Source organism: Apis florea, unplaced genomic scaffold, assembly GCF_048593485.1.
Source record: "Apis florea isolate Af1SG1 unplaced genomic scaffold, ASM4859348v1 contig_3068_pilon, whole genome shotgun sequence".
Taxonomy (NCBI): domain Eukaryota; kingdom Metazoa; phylum Arthropoda; class Insecta; order Hymenoptera; family Apidae; genus Apis; species Apis florea.
In genome coordinates, this window is record NW_028256700.1 from 425305 (window position 1) to 447096 (window position 21792).

The following is a 21792-nucleotide window of genomic DNA, read 5'->3' on the forward strand; positions in this document are numbered from 1 at the left end:
TCGGCAATCAGCGCCATCTGTGATACCGCAAATGAAACAAATATAGAAGACACAAGAAGAGCAAATAATAGAACAAGGAATATAATAAGTATTGAATTAATCATCATTTTAAATATTTTTAAAAAGATAAATATTTAATAGTTTATGATAGATTTCACAACTTTATTAATAATTGATAACATTTCTAATATTTCTAAAAATAATTAGCTTATATCGATGATCTATTAAAATTTTATCTTAAACAAAATTTTAAAAAAATATTTTATTTAAATATATATTTATATTTATATTATAATATTATATATATAATATATATATAATTAATATTATATATATTACTTCGATACAAAATTTTAAAGAAATACTTTATTTATATATAATATATTTACATGCATATAAAATATTTTATATACATAATAATATACATAATATACATAATAAAATATTTTATATACATAAAAATATATTAAATATAAAACGAATTAATGATTTTGAAATTATAATTTAAAATAGATATATTATAGATAGTAATCAAATCAAAATTTAAAAAATAAAATAAGATAGATTCATTCTAAATTTTTATTTTAAAATAACTACACATATATATCTATAATATATCTATAATAATATAGCAAAATCGTAAAATAATTCAATTATCAAAATTTATAAACAATACGAATGAATGAAAGAATGAACAATTAATAAAAACCTCAAAAAAATCTTGATCAATGTATTTTAATTTTATCATATTTAAAAAATTACAATAATTTGAAATTTAATAATTCAATTTATAATTTTGCTATAATATTAATACTATTATTAAGAATTTACATAGTTTTAAAAATTAAAATTTTTATAATATAATAATTAAAAAATTACAATATTTCTATCTTCTATATTAATACTTAATCTTAAATTGTCAATAACATATATCAGGCTTAATTAGTAAAACAATATATAGCATGCATAGTTAGTAAAACAAAACATATGAAATATAATTATGAATAGCGAAATGATTACTTATAAAAAAATATATTATATGGTCTATTAATGGTGAAAAGATTCCTGTGTCATCTAAAATTTTTAAAGATATGAAAAGAACCATTTTTTTACGGTTCTTTTGAACAAAGAAAAAGGTATACAAATCATTTGACCCGCTAGTTGTCCAATCTCGATATATACTATGACAGATTTTAGATTCTTATTTTTTGTCAAATGTCATCTCATATTTCATTATTCATTATTCGCATATTATAACTTTATATTATATAAGATTTTCACATTTTTCATTAATACATACGTCCAAATCCTAAATAAAACGCGAAAAATTAATACAGTACTTTATATGCATCATTATAAATTCATAAACATACTAGGATTTGGAGGACGAAATCTACACATATCTGGAGCAATAAATCGTGGTGGAAATGGTGGTAATGGACCAATATGTCTAAATCCTGGTACTTGACCCCTCATTGGAACCCAAGATCTAACCATTATTGGCCTTGGTGGAAAAATCTAATAATGAAATTTAATATTGTTAAAAAATTTTCTTTCATAATTAAAACGTAAAGTAAATACTCACCCCATAATAAACAGGAACAGGAATTTGTTCGATATAATAATTAACATTATTATTATTATTATTACTATTACTATTATTATTATTATTATTATTATTATTATTATAACTCAATAAAGAATTCGATGAAATTATTGTACGTTCTCTAGATCTTTCTCGTTCTCTTCTATCTCGAGATCGTTCTCTCGATGTTTCTCGATATTCTCGATAAGGACTTTCATTTTTGTATGATCTGCAACAATATATAAATATTAAAAATCAATTTTTAACAAATACGATATATCACATATTTCGTTTCATACCTTTGCTCTCGTTCTCTCGAACGAGAATAACGCTTAAGACTTGTTTTTTCTCGTAAAAGTTTTTCTTTTACATTGTATAATTTTTCATATTGCTTATCCTTCTTTTTATATCCTCTATTTCTATCTCTACTGCAACTTTTTTCCCTGAATAATAAATTATATTAATAAATTTAATTATATAAATTAAATTATATAAAAAATTTTATATAAATTTTATATATATCAATTAATAAAATTTTTGGAATATTTAAAAAAGAATAAGAATTAATTGATAAAAATTCTAGTTTCTAGATACATTTAAATATATTGTATATTAAATTTAAAAGTTAATAATAGTGATATATAATGCTTAATTTATGCTTATTCTTCTTTACGCAATACTCTATATACGTAATATTAATTTTTTTTTTACAATTCAATTGTAAATATATTATTTTATCTATTTCATCTTTTTATCTTACTATTTAATTAAGAAAATATTACATAAGGATATCAAATATTGAGTAAATACTTTTTCGTTTTATTAGCGATTTTTTCGCATATGAACGATATTTATATAAACAAACATTAATTTAAAAGTTTTTTTTAATTTTAAAATTAAATTAATATTACTTACCTTCTTTCTAGTAATTTTTATTAATCATTATTATTAACCTGAATAAAAGTTATTATATCACCTGAATAAAAAGCATATCTAAAAATTTTATATTATGTGCCAGTATCAAATAAAAAAAAAATGCTAATAATAAATTCTATTAATTATCAATAAAATGATAAAAAGTTTATATCAATTCTTATTTAATTAAAAAATATTGAAAGTATGAAAGATTTTATAAATCTATATTTTAATGTTTAGAATAAATATTATATAATGTTATTTTTATCAAAAATATATGTAAAATATTATTATAAGCATAACAGTTATAATATAGAATATCATGGCACAAAAGATGACAATATCGTCATCGAAATTAGATATATCGATAAAGCAATATCGGTCACGGAACAAACGTATTGTCCTCTGTGTTTCTAAAAATTATTGTATTTTAAAAAATTAATAGAATAACCATTGAAAAAATAAATTCAAATTGATAATAAATTGTATGTATAAATAAAATTACTATGAAGAAGAAACGAGCGATAATGGATGCAATATTGGTGTCAAAAACGGTATATTGAAGGATTCTTTAGAAAGAAAAAGGAATGTTCATTGACATGAAATTCCTTAGAAAAAGGCTCTCTTCTCATAGAGTTGATGTTTGATTTTTATCATTGAGAAACAATTCACAGAACATCATCATCTTTGAAATAATCGGAAGAGGAATATTTGCCAGTGCTTCAAAAAAAAAAGCAGCGATAGAGGAAGTGGAAACTCAATAATGTGCAATAATAGATGAAAGAATCGCTCGTTTCGAAGGGCAACATCACTGTCTTCTATTATTATCTGTCTTCTATCTAGTACACTTTTGGACAAAAAGATAGCAAACATCTATCATTAAATTTTCATGGATAGAGTCGGAAAGTCCTACTCCTAAGTCTGGTGAATAGTATGTAAACAGTATCTTGTAGTAATAAAATAAATGATCTTAAAACTGTATTCGTCCCCGCTATTCGTCCTGTATTTACCAACAATAATCGTGAAATCCGGTCGGCGAAATGATATCACACCTTTCCTTTTCCACTTCTTAGTCTTTCTGTTTATTTCGAGTGGTATGAACGTAATATTAATCTGCCAAATATTCATTCAAACAATGGGGCGTGGAAAGTAGCTGAATAAAGCAGAAATTAAAACAATTTTGAAATTAAAATAAGAAAATTTTACAATTTCGAAAATTTCCAAGACTTGTCGACAGAAGTCGAAAAGTTATTTATAATTTATTAAAAGACGTCGACAATTACGGAACAAAAAAAAGTAGTGCCATCGCAATTACTGCTCGTGCAATTATATGTGCCGTGTCAAATTCTCACGTCACGTGAAATTGCAGAAAAATCTGAAGTAAAAACGAACCCCAGAAATGTTAGACGTGTTTTACAAACATGTCCTCATATAAAACATATGAAATTAAAAAAGAGACCAGGCCTAAAAAAGATTCACAAGGAGTATCGTCTAGATTTTGCAAAAGAGTACATGGAACAAGAAATGGAGAAAAGTAATATTTTCTGACGAGAAACGATTTAATTTAAATGGTCCAGATGGATTCAACTATTAGCCAGAATTGGCTATAACAGAAAAACAGATTTACTATCAATCAGCAGCAAAATGAATGCCACCGTTTATGTTACAAAAACAAATAACTAAGTATGCGAAAAATATTGCGGCTGATAATTTTATATTTCAACAAGATAACGTTGCTGTTACTGCCAAAATTGTAAAAGAATATTTTGCTAGAGAAAATATTACAGTTTTAAACTGGTCAGCGTGTTCCTCTGATTTGAATATTATTGAGAACTGTTGGGGAAAATTATCTGAAGCAGTTTAGAGAAAATAGACAATTTCAAAACATTCAAGAATTAAAAAAATGCCTTGAAAAAGAGTGGAACAATTTATCGCAAAATTACTCAGAGGACTTTTTCATTCGTTACCAAAACGGATGCTGGAGGTGGTAGAGAACAAAGGCGGATCAACCCATTATTAAATAATAAAATGTTTTTTTATGTTTGTTCCACGTAATAGATAATAAATATTACAATTTTGAAAGTGTGCTATCACTTCGCCAACCCAATTTAATATATTTCGTTAATAAATATGAAAACCAACAATCAAAATTCTTTTTCGTTTATAAATCCTTTATATTACTTCTTACTGTTTATATGCCATTCGCCAGAGTTAGCAATTTCTGACTCTATCCATGAAAACTTAATGATAGCACACATGTGCTATGTTTTTGTCCAAGGATGTAATTCTAGAATATTTCAACAGAAAACAGACAAGATAGATGCTGATTTTGTAAATAATTCGAATATTGTAAATATTGAAAATTATGCGACTGTATCTGGACAGACAATCATTCTTGTTAATACTCTATTTTCGAATATATTTCGAATATTTATTATATATATGAATATTATATATATTTGAATATATGAAAAAGTTTCTATGTTTTGATGAATTTTCATCTTGAGAAGAAATCAAACTACAATTACAAAAGATGATGATTCGGTGAAGAAGTGTGCTGAAACAAGATTCATTTTAAGAGGAAGATGAAAGTCTTCTAATATAAAAGGAATTCCTTTGGTGAATCAGAAGATAAATTTACTCGTTGAAATTTAGAATCCCGGAAAAATATAAGAATAAGAAATCTAAGAAAGAAAAATTCGACGCAGAAGATGCAAGTAGAAAACAAGATTCAGTGAATCCAAAGAAAAATAATAATATTCAAATTAGCGTCTTACTTAGGATTTTTCCGTGAGACGAAAGACAAAGCATGTCGAAGCATTTATTATCTGAAGAAAATCACACAAGTAATAAAAATTTATAGATTTCTTTTTCAAATAGAAAAATATGTAGCATTAAGTAGAAGTTAAATGAAGTTACCGCGAGATGCCCGCCTTTTTTTTGAAGAGGAAGATAATGTTGGTACAGAAGATGACAAAAATATTCTTGTTTAATTCTGCCATATTTCTTGTGGAGCATTAGCAAAGCTGAAACAAAGAAGACTATAGTAATGCAAAACACAAAATAAAACTTAAAATGCACAATTGCACATTATACTTGGGATAATTATAAATATAGATTAAAATTAATAAAATAATACATAGGATGTACCAACATTTTTGAGACATTCACAAATTGGAGATTTTTGATAATTGGATAATTTTAAAATGTTGGTTTTTTCAAAATTATTTCAGGAATCTCCAATTTATAATGATGTCCCAATATTTTTGACACTTTATACAATTATCTATATATTTAAAGAATATATTCAAAAGCGAATTTGATCACAATCAATTTGAAAATATTACTTTTGAATATATTTCATAAATTTTATATCATTCTGTAATTAAAACTTTAAAATATTCATGAATTCATGAATATGTGTGTGTGTGTGTGTATCGATTGTTTTACGCCAATCCTGATTTAAAGAATAACAATATCTAATTTTTCAGAAAATTTCCGAAAAATTTTCTACATGGGAAAAATTCGAAAAATTTTCTCTTGATCTTTTTCCGGTTAATTATATCCTTATTAAATTTCAATTAGATCAATTTATATTTCAATTTTCAAAAAATAAAACAATTGTAATACGCAATTGTTGTGTAATGGTAATAAACCATCAATATTATTGCCATTACACAAACAAACCTGGAATAACGAGACGATGTATGTTGAAAATTATGACTTCGACTTCTGATAGAATTTGATGAAACAGCATATTTTTTGCATGTTTTAATTTCATTTTCTAAAAATAAAATTATATGTAATTTTAAATTATAATGATAAAAAGTTTATTATTTTTAATTAAAGAACATACCTGATTTTTCAATATTTACAGCTAAAACTGTACGATGTTCTGTAATTTCATTTGTTTTTGTTAATACATTTTTTATTTCTTCTCTTTCAAATATAGGCTTAGATCCTTCTCCTATAATTAAATTTTTGGATAAAATTTTTTAGAAATAAAATAATAAAATCATAAAATACAGCTATATAATAGATAATTGTAACAGATCTTAAAGTATTTAAATTGATATATAAATTGACTATTTCTTAACAATTGTAAACCAGATTTTTTAATAATAAAATATATACACAAATAATATACATGAAACTATATAAATAAACTAGCTACAAAATATGAAAAAGATAATAATTATTTTTCATATTATTTATATTACTATTTTTATATAATAAATAATATAAAAATATAAACATATGTATGTACATATATGAATCATAACTAATCAAATTTTCACTGCTTCGTACCATATTTTGAAAAAAATAGATTGATTTATAATTTATTTAATCTTCATTAATAAAAATCTCTTTTTCAAATTTGCAGCTGAAAATATATGATTTATAATTTTTTTGAATATTAGATATTATAAAATGATAATTTAATGAATGATGATGAAAAATTTATAATAAATATAAATTTATGAAAATATATATCTTTTACTTTATATTATCTTTTTCTTTCTTGACTTTATAGAATTGTTTTTTTATTAAACTTAATTAAAAAGTAATAAATATATAAATATATTATAAACTTAATTAAAAAGTAATAAATTTAAAAATTATATACAATGAATCCATATGTAATAATATTAAATTGTAATTTTAAAATCATATCTTCCAGGATGATTAAAATCTTCCACTTGATGAATTATATCATATTAATATTATTACATTATATCATAAATATAATGTATGATATAATGTATATATATATACAAGTTATGCACAAATTTTATTTTTTTGAATTCTTTAAATTTTTCTTAATTAAGAATTAAAAGTTGTAATTGACAAGTTTTTACAATTAAAAAAAATGAAAAAAAAATTATTATTTTAAAATTTAAGACATGAATGTTTTTATTACTTAAATATTTTCATTAATTATTTATTTTAATTGTATTATTTTCATGATTATTATAGTATCGTACTAATTCTAATATCACATCAATCTTCAATGTTGAATTCATATATATTTCAAATATTATGAGTTCTTGTTGAAAAAGTTTCATCTTCCTCTAATGGAATAATAATCTTTATTATATTAATATTGTGTATAATATTATATTATAATATATATAATATTGTATTATATTAATATTGTATTAATATTGTATAATATTGTATAATTTATACATAACTTTGCTATTTCTTTATCAATACTAATCTCACATTTTATTAAACATTTATTTTAAAAAATAATAAATTTCTACACAAAAAAGTTATATGAAAAAATCCATATATAATAAAATTGTAATTTTAAAATCATATCTTCCAGGATGATTAAAATCTTCCACTTGATGAATTATATCATATTTATTATTATATTATATCATAAATATATTTAACTAATAACATAAATATGTATAAGTTATACACAAATTTTATTTTTTAAATTTTTCTTAATTCAGAACTGTTTAAATATATATTGTTTAATAAATTAAATATAATTGACAAATTTTTACAATTAAAAAAAAATGAAAAAAAAACTATTATTTTAAAATTTAAGACATAAATGTTTCTATTATTTAAATATTTTCATTTCAATATCATATTAGTAATTCTGATATCAATCTTCAAGATGTTTTAATCTTCAATATTTATTCTTCAGTTGTAGAACTATTAGCATTAATATCAAACTTTACATGTTTGATTCCAAAATAATAAAACTAATTTTTCTTTTTCTAACAATTAAGTTCTAATAAAAAATTGAATTTATAAAGAATCATTTTAGAACAGAAATTCAGATTTGGTAAAATAATTCTTTCTATTTTTAAGAATAAAAATATTCCAAAAGCCAAGCTAAATCAATAAAGAGAATGCACAAAACAAAATAAAAATTTAAAGTATATTTTAAAAAAATGGTTAAAAATATATTAAAAACATAAACACAATATTAAAAACACAATATATTAAAAACATAACATCATTTTTGTGTTGTTAACATAATATAAAAGCATAATTTTTTTTATGCAAAGTCATATGCAATTTGCAAAAAAATTTCAAAAGAATAAATAAAAACACTCTTAGAACACTTAAAATAAAAAATATTGTGCTTACATATTGCACATTATATTTTCAATACTCTGATCCAACATAGTATTCCAAATTTTCTTCTTTGATAAATTAAAAATATTAACTTCATAAAATATTTTTATATTTGAGTAAATTGTTGAATATTATAAAAGATATATGACATATAAATCCATCTTCTTATCTGTAGAAATTTATAAACAATGTTACGAATCTTCATGATGTTACATTTAATAAAATGAAATTTTTATTATTCAAAATTAATATTTAATCACAAAAAAAAAATAATGTAAAAGTGTTCAAATATAAATTCAATAATTATATTTTTTGAAAAATTAAAGTTATTTTCTACACTGAGTTCATATAATTTATATTATAAATAATAAATAAATAAAAATAAAATTATATTATAAATAATAATAAAAGTTAAAAAAGTTTAATCTTCCACTGATGGAATGATCAATTTTTCGCATTGAATTTATACATACCTTAGCTATTTCTTTATCAATGATGATAAATTTTTAAATTGGTAATAATGGAAACAAAAAAAAACATTTTACCCGTTCTTCTTTTGATTATCACATTTTCAGGATTGATAATATCTCGTTTAAGTTCATCAGTTGTTGTTGTTGTTTTTCCTGGCAAAATTCTGTGAATATCTACCTTAATTTTTCGTAGTTCTGTTTCACTAACTTGAGTACCTTCTGGTCCTCTAAATAAAGATGTACCATCTGAAGATTTTAATCTATAGTACAAAATAATTTTTTATTTAAAAAAAGGAATTATTATATGATTCTAATAAACTTCATGTTAAAATTATAAATTAAATTTTCTCGAATATTATATATAAAAATAATATATTATATACTGGAAATTTTACACTACATTATTATATGTACTTATTTATCAATAAACAATCAAATTATATTGCATATCTAATATAAAAAAATTTTCATATTCAAATATATTTTCTTTTAAACTATATTTTTATTTACATTTAAAACAATTTTATATAAATAACTAAACTAAAAATTATTTAAATTATTCATACATACTTTTCGGATAATATAAATGTTTCAGATATATTTGGTGCATTACTTTTATTTCGGCTTTCTGGGGATCTACTTTTAGTTTTACTTCTTTTTGATAATGCTAGTTTCTTCTCACGAGCACGTTCATATTCTAAAATCATCTTTTTCTTCAATCTTTCGTGTTCTCGTTCTAGTTCTTGTTGTATCATCCATTCTTCGCGTCTCCGTCGTAATCGTTCTTCTGTTCTTGAACGCAGACCAATTTCGCTATCTTCACTGCGTGATTGTCTAAATCTCTCATCGCAATGCGAATAACTTGATGTATTTCGTTTCATTTTTATAATAAATACTAAAGAAATATATGTATATTTATGAAATTTAATCTGCAAATCCTTTTTTAAGTACAAAAAGATTTAAATATGTACATTATATCAAACAATGTATAAGAAAATATCTTATTATTATAATAAATAAAAGAACAAACATTAAAATATTATGAAACAAAATTATAAAAACTCTTTAAACTTTCACAATATACTTAAACTTACCTATAAATCACCTATATGCTTAGAGAAGCCGTTAGTGGAATACTTTGAGAATGCTATATTTATATTGCTAACTTCATAGTGCGATTGGTTTAAATTGAAGTTAGTAGGGATTCCAATTCGGGAAACCAATTCGGAAATTAAATTATGAATAAAATACAGAATTTGCGGGATACTTCTAAATGATGTTTTTTTTTTTTTATATAATAAATTATGATTTGTAATGAAGAAGGATCATTTAAAGATAATGATAATGTAAATCTATTCAAACATTCATATGAGACAAGATTGCTCTTAAATTATATTGAATGTAAAATAAGATTAATAGTTTACATTTTTGCTATACCAATTGCTTATTTTTATGAAAATGGATTGAATTTATTTTTATTCGGAAATTAAACAGAAAAAAATGATTTTGAAATTTTTAATGATATTACTCCTTGGAGATTTGCAATATCTTGTTAAGAAAAATTGTTAAAAACAAAAAGAAATCTTTTTTCAAAATTAAATACATATTTTTATAATGTTTTCAAAATAGAATTGAAAAATTGGAAAAAGACTTTCAGTTGCATGGTTGTAGTTGCAGATATGTTTTAATGAGTTAAAACTGCAATAAAAAAGATAATAGCATTAATAAGTATTACGAATAATCAAAGATATTTTTTATATGCACTTAATATTTTATATTGTTATTATTAATCGATCTAAATTCTATTCGTTAAAAAATTCCCCTAGTATCAGAGGAAATTATATTACATAGAAAAGAATCTAAACTTACTATTGAAGAAGTGCTTACAAAAATCCTTAAAAGACTTTACTAAGAATTTATTTTATTGTTTATCTATACTAATTCAAGATCTAAGTTACCATAAGAGTTTAAAAAAATCAGAGTAATTAAGTTTACCTTAAAAAAAAATCTTAAAAACCTTAAAGAAAATTGATGTACATGTAAACAGTTTAATTATAAAAAAAAACTAATAATGATTTTTTATGCGCTATAAAATCGATTTAGCAATCTATATTGAAATTTGCAATAATATTTATTATATTTATATATATATATATTATATTTCTATCTTATTTATATTTATTATATATATTATATTTCTACAACAAAAATTCTACTATATCAAGATCAAATTACATGCAAAAACACGTTAAAAAAAATATTTTCCATTCTCTAGAAATTATTATTAATTATTTCCAGAATTTTTATATAACAAATTCAATTTTTAATTTAGTATTCTTAATTTTTTGAAAAATTAAATTAAAATTAATCGGTTAATCCTCGCTCTAAGAAATTTCTGCAATAACTACTTTAAATTCGTTGGATAAAAATTGCATACTTACATATTTCTACGAGACTTTTATCAGTGTAAATGTCAATTTAAAAAAAAAAAAAAACAAAAGGAAACAAAAAATGATCATAAAAATCATTTCAAATTTTATATGTAAATTATAGCTTTACAGTTAATCAATAAAATAACATGGAAAGAAATTTGTTGAAATAAAGATTAACAATTTTTATAAACAAATAAGAATAATTTTAAATAAAAGCAATTGAAATCAAAATCATCACAAAGTAAATCTGTATTAAAAATATATAAGAACATTTTTTAAATCGCAAAAAATATAACATTGTATCACTTTATTATATTATGTATTGTAATCTAATACAAATAAATATCAATAGTACCGTGAATACATTCACAATTACTGCACCAATAATATTAATGAATTGCACGTATCGAAAGATATTATCAGCAATGATAGTATTCGATGATGCAAAATTTGAATTATCGATATCAAAGAACACATTTTCTTCAAATTCTGTCAGTACTTTCCATAATTACCAAACAAAAAGTTTGATAGATTTGAAATTTGCAGAAAAAAAAATATAAACAATTCTTTGGCTGATGGAATGTTCAAACTCGGCATTGAATTTGATTAATTCACGCATTATAACATCTTAATTGTCTGCTACTATCATATTATTAGTAATTGATATAGTTCACAGAAATTTCCAATAATAACTTATATCAATGATTTAATAAAAATTTTTTTTTAACACAAAAAATTTTAGAGAAATATTTTATTTAAATACAATATATTTATATAATAATAATAAATATATTGAATACACATGCATATATTTATATGAAAAGATTATTTTTTATTTTACTATAAATATAATATAAAGCTAATAAAAATATTTAGATTAAACATTTTTAATCAAATTTTATATAAAAATATATTAAACATATAGCATAAGTATGTTAATTATCATAATAATCATTTAATGATCACAAATTCATAATTTTGGAAATTATAATTTAAAATATATATATATATATCTATAAAATATCTATAAAATAGATATATATTATGGATAGAAATCAAAATTTAAAAAATAAACTAAAATAGATTCAAAGTTGTACTTAAAAGTGTGTTCTATGATATAGCAAAATCGTAAAATAATTTAATTATTAAAATTTATAAGGATATATAAATAATCAAAAGAATGAATTGTTAGCATGTCAAAAAAAGAATATGAAATCTTGATCAATGTATTTTAATGCAATTTTAATGCAATTTAATACTTTAATGATTTTGCTATATCAATGAATAATATATATATATATTATTTATAAGAATTTACATAGTTTTCAAAATTAAAATTCTTATAATATAACAATTAAAAAAATTACAATGTTTCTATATCTTATACATTGATTACCTTAAATTGTGAATAACATATACAGCCAACTTTTAATATATACTCCATTAACTTTTTTCTTTCTGTGAGCTCTCTGATTCTCGATTAAATAGTTCGTCTCGTTTTTTTCGAGGAACTGTATGACTTTTACTCTTAATTAATTGATTCTTTCAGCATGAATATATTAATCATTATTACATATGTAAAACAAAATGAAATATGATTATGAAAAACGAAATGATTAAAAAAGTATATTATGTAATCTATTAATGGAAGAAGGATTATTGAGTCAGAAGACGAAATTCTTTAGAGATATGAAAGGAAACATTTTTTTATGGTTTTTTTGAACAAACGAAAAACAGTTGATTCATAAGCTAGTTGTCCAATCTTGACATATATCATGATAGATTTTAACATTTTTATTTTTTGTCAAATGTCATCTCATTATTCAATATTATTCAATTCATTATTCATTATTTGCATATTATAACTTTCTATTATATAAGATTTCCACATTTTTCATTAATACATAGGTCCAAATCCTAAATAAAACACGAAAAATTAATACAACATTTATATATATCACTATAGATTTATAAACATACTAGGATTTGGAGGTGGACGAAGTCTATACATATCTGGAGGTATAAATCGTGGTGGAAATGGTGTTAATGGACCAATATGCCTAGATCCTGGTACTTGACCCCGCATTGGAACCCAAGGTCTAACCATTATTGGCCTTGGTGGAAAATTCTAATAAAATTCATTATTGTTAAGAAATTTTCCATCATAATTAAAGGGAAGTAAAATAAATATTCACCCCATAATAAACAGGAACAGGAATTTGTTCGATATAGTGAGATGGAATTATTCTACGTTCTCTAGATCTTTCTCGTTCTCTTCTATCTCGAGATCGTTCTCTCGATGTTTCTCGATATTCTCGATATTCTCTTTCATTTTTATATGATCTGTAATAAAATATTATAATTAAAATTCAATTTAGGCCTTGCCTTACGATTTCCAATAGCTCCATAAACAATAAGAATGTTGGTCTCAAGCCATTTCACGTTTTGATTGTGCATTCAAAGTTGTTCAAATCACATCATGTCTATGAAAATCTATATATAAAGTACAACTAATTTTATTTTACAAAGTGTTTAATAAATAATTATTATCAAATTATCATTGAACAAGAAAGATTTATTATCTTGAAATGAATAATAAATCGTAAAATAACATTTTTATTACAATTTTTAAATAAACATATATTTTAAATTATTATTAGCCCGATCATACTAGGTCTCTCACATGAATTGTTTAGGTTTGATCCGATCATCATACCACGTCTCTCACATGATATTGTAAGTTAAGTACGATATTTTTAAATACAAAATATTATATATTTCATGTATTTCGTTACATACTTTTGTTCTCGTTCTCTTGAACGTGAATAACGTCTACGACTTGTTCTTTCTCGTAAATGCTTTTCTTCTACATTGTGCAATGGTTCATATCGTCTGTTTTTTTTGTACTCTCTACTTCTATCTCTACTGCAACTTCTTTCCCTAAACAATAATAAATTATTTAATGATTTAATAAAATTAAAAAATAAATATATAAAATTATAAGCTATTATGTTACCTATCATTTCTATAACTATTTCTGTCGTCATGTCTTGAATCCTCGTATCTAATAAAAGAATAAGAATTAATTTATGAATTTCTAGATTTCTACATTTTTACATTTAATTAATATTGTTAAATTTAAAAATTATTAATAATAATATAATACTTATAATCCTTATTATTTATTACAGAAAGTATGTTTTATTATACATATCTCAATATTATATTGCATAAATTTTTTTCTAGTATTGATTAGATATATATAAATGTCTATATAAAAATAAATTAGATTTAATCTCTCATTTATTAATTCTTATTGAAAAATTAAATATTTTATTTTTTTTTAAAACATTCATTTTATCATTTTACATTTTTATTTCAAATTTGAATATGTTAAATATATTTGAGAAATATATGAGAAAATGAAAAAAGAATGATTGTATAAAAAAAAATGCATATATAAGTACAATAATTAAACTTATATAAAGTTATTTTTAAATAAAAAGAATTAGATAATTTAATAAAATTGGTATTAAAAATTTTTATTTTTATTATACAAAGTATTCAATAAAACATATAATAAATAAAAAAAAAAGTCTATGTATAATTTCTTATCATATCAAATGAAATGACAAAAATAAAACATATCTCTATTTGTTTCGCTTGTGCATGTATTTTAAAAATATCAAAGTATCAAAGATTTTATAAATCTATATTTTAAAGTTTGGAATAAATATTACATATTATTTTTATCAAAAATAATTAAGAATATATGTAAAATATAAATTTGAATACATAATTAATAATATAAATTTGTTTTGAATACATAATTAATCAATATATTTTTTAGTTATAAAAGACATATTGTATTTTTATATTTTTTTTGAAAAAAAAAAAAAAAAAAGAAAATATGCAAATGATCAAACTAAAAAATGTAAGAATAGATATTATGAAGTATAAAGGTACATCATTATCATTTTTTGTTAATAACTTATTAATAAAGCCATAATAAAAGTTTTTACAAAGGAAAAAAAATAATTAAGTGATAAATTATTGAATTTTTTTTATGAGATTTTATATTAATCATAGAAAGAAAAAAATAAAATTTAAATCATATATATATAGAGAGAGAGAGAGAGAGAGAGAAAGAAAGAAACTAATCCTGAATTTAAAAATGGCAATAAATTTTTTAGAAATTTTTAAAATGAAAAAAATAATATTTTTTCTAAATTTTCCAAATGAAATTTTCTAAGTAAAAAAATTTCGATAAATCCTGTTTTTCTCAGGTTAACTATATCCATATTAAGAAACTTAAATCAATTTATATTCCAATAAAAAAAAAATAAGAACTGAACACTTTCAGCCGAAAGTGTTTTACATAAATAAAATTGACTTTAAATATAATGAAAAATTATACTATTAATGATGACATATATATTGAATTTAGTCGGAATTGATCTTTATGTAACTCCTAAATAAATATAATACAATAATCTTATATAATAATAACTAAAAATTATTATGCCAATTTTACTAAACTTTCCAAAATATAATTATTGATATAATTATCGCTACATAAACAAACCTGGAATGACAGGATGATGTACGTTGAAAACTACGACTTCGACTTCTGATAGAATTTGATGAAATTGCATATTTTTTGCATGTTTTAGTTTCGTTTTCTAAAAATAAAATTATATGTAATTTTAAGTTATAATGATAAAAAGTTTATTATTTTTAATTAAAGAACATACCTGATTTTTCAATATTTACAGCTAAAACTGTACGATGTTCTGTAATTTCATTTGTTTTTGTTAATACATTTTTTATTTCTTCTCTTTCAAATATAGGCTTAGATCCTTCTCCTATAATTAAATTTTTTAATAAAATTTTTTAGAAATAAAATAATAAAATCATAAAATATAGCTATATAATAGATAACTATAACAGACCTTAAAGTATTTAAATTGATATATAAATTGACTATTTCTTAACAATTGTAAACCAGATCTTTTTAATAATAAAATATGTATATAAATAGTATACATGAAACTATATAAATAGACTAGCTACAAAATATGAAAAAGATAACAATAACTATTTTTCATATTATTTATATTATTTTTATATAATGATGTAAAAATATATACATATATATGCACATATATGAATCATAACTAATCAAACTTTTACTGCTTCATACCATATTTTGAAAAAAATAGATAGATTTATAATTTATTTAATCTTTATTAATAAAAATCTCTTTTCAGAATTTGTAGCAGACTATATATAATTTACAATTTTCTTGAGTATTAGATGTTATAAAATGATATACATAAATCCATAATTATAAATTTATGGAAATATATATCTTTCACTTTATATTATCTATTTTTTTTTTTTTTTTGAGTTTTTTTGAGTTAGAACTCATTTTTTATTAAACATTTAATTAAAAAATAATAAATTTCTATACAAAAAAATTATGTGGGAAAAATCCACATGTAATGTAATAAAATTGTAATTTTAAAATCATATCTTCCAGGATGATTAAAATCTTCCATTTGATGAATTATATCATATTATATTATATTATAAATATATTTGACTAATAGCATGATATACAAATATACATAAATTTTATTTTTCAATTCTTTAAATTTTTCTTAATTTAGAATTGTTTAAATATAATTAACAAATTTTTGCAATTGAAAAAATAAGAAAAAACTATTATTTAAAAATTTAATAGACATAAATGCTTCTATTACTTAAACATTTTTAGTAATTATTCATTTCAATATTATTCTAATTTTGATGATTATTATTGTATATTAATGTTATAATAATTCTGATATTGGATGAATCTTCAATGTTGAGTTCACATATATTTTAATATTATGAATTCTGTTTCATCTTCCTCTGATGGAATAATTAATCTTTTGCATTGAATACCTTAGCTATTTCTTTATCAATGGTGATAAAATTTTAAATTGTTAATAATCGAAACAAAAAATAACATTTTACCCGTTCTTCTTTTGAGCATCACATCTTCAGGATTGATAATATCTTGTTTAAGTTCATCAGTTGTTGTTGTTTTTCTTGGTAATATTCTGTGAATATTTACTTTAATTTTTCATAGTTCTGTTGCACTAACTTCAGTATCTTCTGGTCCTTTAAATAAAGATGTTATATCATCTGAAGATTTTAATCTGTACAAAATAATTTATTTAAAAAAGTAATTATTATATGATTTAAGTGTATTAAACTTCAATCTTAAAATCATAAAAAATTTGTCGCAAATATATAAAAATAATATATCTTATACTGGAAATTTTACATTATATTATCATATATACTTATTTACAATTTTTCAAGTTATATTGCATATCTAATATAATTTCTACATTCAAATATTTTTTTTTTAATTCTTTTTTTAATTTTTATTTACATTAAAAACAATTTTAAATAAATAATTAAACTAAAAATTATTATAACGAAATAATTCTACCTCGCATTTTTCTTTCAATATATTTTTACTTCTCTTCTTTTTGATAATGTTAGTTTCTTCTAACAAGCATGTTGTATTCTAAAAATTATTTTCTTTAAATTTTTTTTCTTATTGTTTCATTCATTCACATTTTTTTCTAATTGTTTTTTTTTTTTGGTTCTTGAGTGCAGATTAGTTTCGCTATTTTTACTACATGGTCTAAATTTCTCATCTTGAATGACTTGATGTATTTTGTTTTATTTTTATCATAGAATTATTCATTATGAAATATCATAGAAATATATATATGTGTCAAATTTAACCTGAAAAATTTTTTTTGTATTAGAAATATAATAAAATTCAAATATACATCAATGATATTACATCAAATGATACATAAAAAAATATGCATCAATAATAATATAAAACAATATACAAAAATTATTATGAATAAAAGAAAATAAATTATAAAATGAAATTATATCAATTTTCTACAGCTGTTACAATATATATATATTTATATATACATATATATGATAATTGCCTCTAATAAAAGAATTTTAACAAAGATAAGATACTTTAGTATAATTGATAACTTCATAGCTAGTTAAAAAAGAGAGAATAAAAAAATTATAATATAATCAATCAGGAATAAAATTATCAGTAAAATACAATGTAAATTTGATTAAAAGTTTTTAAATGATCTATTGCTACAGGTTATATATTTCATAAGAAAAAAAAACTCAATGATTTGAAAATATTGTAATATATATTAATAAATTTAGTATAAATTTTTTATATTTTTAGTACTTTAGTATTTAACTATGTAAGCATTCCAAAAGCATAAAAAAAATGCACAAAAAAAAACAAAAATTTAAAGCATACTTTAAAAAAAAATTATTTTTTTAAAAAGCAATCAAATATTCCAAACATAAAAAAAATATACAAAAGAAAGCAAAAATTTAAAGCATATTTTAAAAAAATTATTTTTTAATAGCAATATAATAGTAATAACAGTAAAATAATTTTTATGTTATTAATATTCTGAAAGCATAATTTTTTGTACAAACTCAAATGCAATTGTAAAAAAGTTGCAAAATAAATAAAAGCATTCTTAGAACATTTAAGATAAATGATAAATATTGTGCTTATGTATTACATATTACATTTTCAATACTTTGATTCAGCGTTGTATTTCAAATTTTCTTCTTTGATGAATTAAGAATATGTTATTAATTTATAAAATAAAATATCTTTACACTTAAAAGATACATGAGAATAAATCCATTTTCTTGTTTGTAGAAATTTATATTATAATTCTTCAAATGTTGTATTTAGTGAAGTAAAATTTTTATTATTTAAAATTAATATTTAACTATAACTAAAAAAAGATAATGTAAAAATCTTAATTTTATATTACAAAGCTTAAAATTTATTGGAATATAAATTCAGTAATTATATTTTTACAAAAATTGTTAAAGTCATCTTCCATGTTGAGTTCACATATATTTTTGATATTATGAGTTTTGTTGAAAAAGTTTCATCTTCCTCTGATGGAATAATTAACCTTTTGTATTGAATTTATACATACCTTTGCTATTTCTTTATCAATGATAATAAAATTTTAAATTGTTAATAATCAAAACAAAAAATAACATTTTACCCGTTCTTCTTTTGAGCATCACATCTTCAGGATTGATAATATCTCGTTTAAGTTCATCAGTTGTTGTTGTTGTTTTTCCTGGCAAAATTCTGTGAATATCTACCTTAATTTTTCGTAGTTCTGTTGCACTAACTTGAGTACCTTCTGGTCCTCTAAATAAAGATGTACCATCGGAAGATTCTAATCTGTAGTACAAAATAATTTTTTATTTAAAAAAAGGAATTATTATATGACTCTAATAAACTTCATGTTAAAATTATAAATTAAATTTTCTCGAATATTGTATATAAAAATAATATATCTTATACTGGAAATTTTACACTACATTGTTATATGTACTTATTTATCAATAAACATTAATCAAATTATATTGCATATCTAATATAATATAATTTTCATTCAAATATATTTTCTTTTAAACTATATTTTTATTTACATTTAAAACAATTTTATGTAAATAACTAAACTAAAAATTATTTAAATTATTCATACATACTTTTCGGATAATATAAATGTTTTAGATGTATTTGGTGCATTACTTCTATTTCGGCTTTCTGGGGATCTACTTTTAGTTTTACTTCTTTTTGATAATGCTAGTTTCTTCTCACGAGCACGTTCATATTCTAAAATCATCTTTTTCTTCAATCTTTCGTGTTCTCGTTCTCGTTCTTGTTGTATCATCCATTCGCGTCTACGTCGTATTCGTTCTTCTTCTGTTCTTGAACGTAGACCAGTTTCGCTATCTTCACTGCGTGATTGTCTAAATCTCTCATCGCGATGCGAATGACTTGATGTATTTCGTTTCATTTTTATAATAAACACCGAAGAAGTATATGTATATTTATGAAATTTAACCTGCAAATCTTTTTTTAGGTTAGAAATATAATAAGATACAAATATGTAGATCACATCAAATGATATATAAGAAAATATCTTCTTATTATAATATTATTATATATTATATAATATAATTATATATAATAATAAAGAGAACAAATATTAAAATATTATAAAATAAAATTATAAGAATTCTCTAAACTTTCACAATATACACATACTTACATATAAATCACCTACATGCTTAGAGAAGCCGTTGGTAGAATACTTTGAGAATGCTATATTTATATTGCTAACTTCATAGTGCGATTGGTTTAAATTGAAGTTAGTAGGGATTCCAATTCGGGAAACCAATTCGGAAATTAAATTATGAATAAAATACAGAATTTGCGGGATACTTCTAAATGATGTTTCTTTTTTTTTATATAATAAATTATGATTTGTAATGAAGAAAGTTTAAGGATCATTTGAAGATAATGATAATGTAAATCTATTCAAACATTCATATGAGACAAGATTGCTCTTAAATTATATTGAATGTAAAATAAGATTAATAGTTTACATTTTTGCTATACCAATTGCTTATTTTTATGAAAATGGGTTGAATTTATTTTTATTCGGAAATTAAACAGAAAAAAATGATTTCGAAATTTTTAATGATATTATTCCTTGGAGATTTGCAATATCTTGTTAAGAAAAATTGTTAAAAACAAAAAGAAATCTTTTTTCAAAATTAAATACATATTTTTATAATGTTTTCAAAATAGAATTGAAAAATTGGAAAAAGACTTTCAGTTGCATGGTTATAGTTGCAGATATGTTTTAATGAGTTAAAACTGCAATAAAAAAGATAATAGCATTAATAAGTATTACGAATAATCAAAGATATTTTTTATATTGTTTTTATTAATATTTTTATTTTTATTTATACTTAAAACAATTTTATGTAAATAACTAAAAATTAACTAATTTAAACTAAAAATTATTTAATTTATTCATACATTTCAGATAATATTTTAGATTTTCTTCGTAACTTCTATCTTCTATTGTTGTATTTTTCTCACAAGCACATCGTAATTCATATTCTAAAATCATCTTTTTTTTTTCTTTTCGTGTTCTTGCTCTCGTTGTTAATATCATCCACTCCTCCCGTCTTCTTTAGAATCGTTTTTTCGAATGCACATCATTTCCTTCGTTGTGTGATTGTCTTAATCTCTCACGTTGGGAATAATTTTGTTTCATTTTTATACTTATATAAATAATAAAAAAGTATATATATATTTATGAAATTTAATCTGCAAATC

At 21.0% G+C, this 21792-nt stretch overlaps 2 protein-coding genes across 4 annotated transcripts; both read right to left on the reverse strand.

The window, feature by feature from the left end:
* Window positions 1-719: 719 nt before the first annotated feature.
* Window positions 720-10252, reverse strand: LOC100862974 (uncharacterized). Its single transcript, XM_031920533.2, has 9 exons — window positions 10167-10252; window positions 9643-9967; window positions 9148-9332; window positions 6357-6467; window positions 6188-6284; window positions 1885-2028; window positions 1586-1814; window positions 1374-1518; window positions 720-1309 (listed from the first exon to the last, which is right to left on the reverse strand). The coding sequence occupies exons 2-9, from the start codon at window positions 9951-9953 to the stop codon at window positions 1290-1292; spliced, it is 1242 nt and encodes a 413-aa protein (XP_031776393.2). The 5' UTR covers window positions 9954-9967; window positions 10167-10252; the 3' UTR covers window positions 720-1289.
* Window positions 1203-20780, reverse strand: LOC100872634 (trichohyalin-like). Of its 3 annotated transcripts, none has more exons than XM_086908117.1 (11): window positions 20714-20780; window positions 20148-20506; window positions 19652-19836; window positions 16259-16369; window positions 16090-16186; window positions 14521-14568; window positions 14304-14444; window positions 13700-13847; window positions 13485-13632; window positions 13321-13421; window positions 1203-1230 (listed from the first exon to the last, which is right to left on the reverse strand). In XM_086908117.1, exons 2-10 carry the CDS (start codon window positions 20456-20458, stop codon window positions 13402-13404), a joined length of 1209 nt encoding a protein of 402 aa, XP_086764243.1. In that variant the 5' UTR covers window positions 20459-20506; window positions 20714-20780; the 3' UTR covers window positions 1203-1230; window positions 13321-13401.
* Window positions 20781-21792: the final 1012 nt, after the last annotated feature.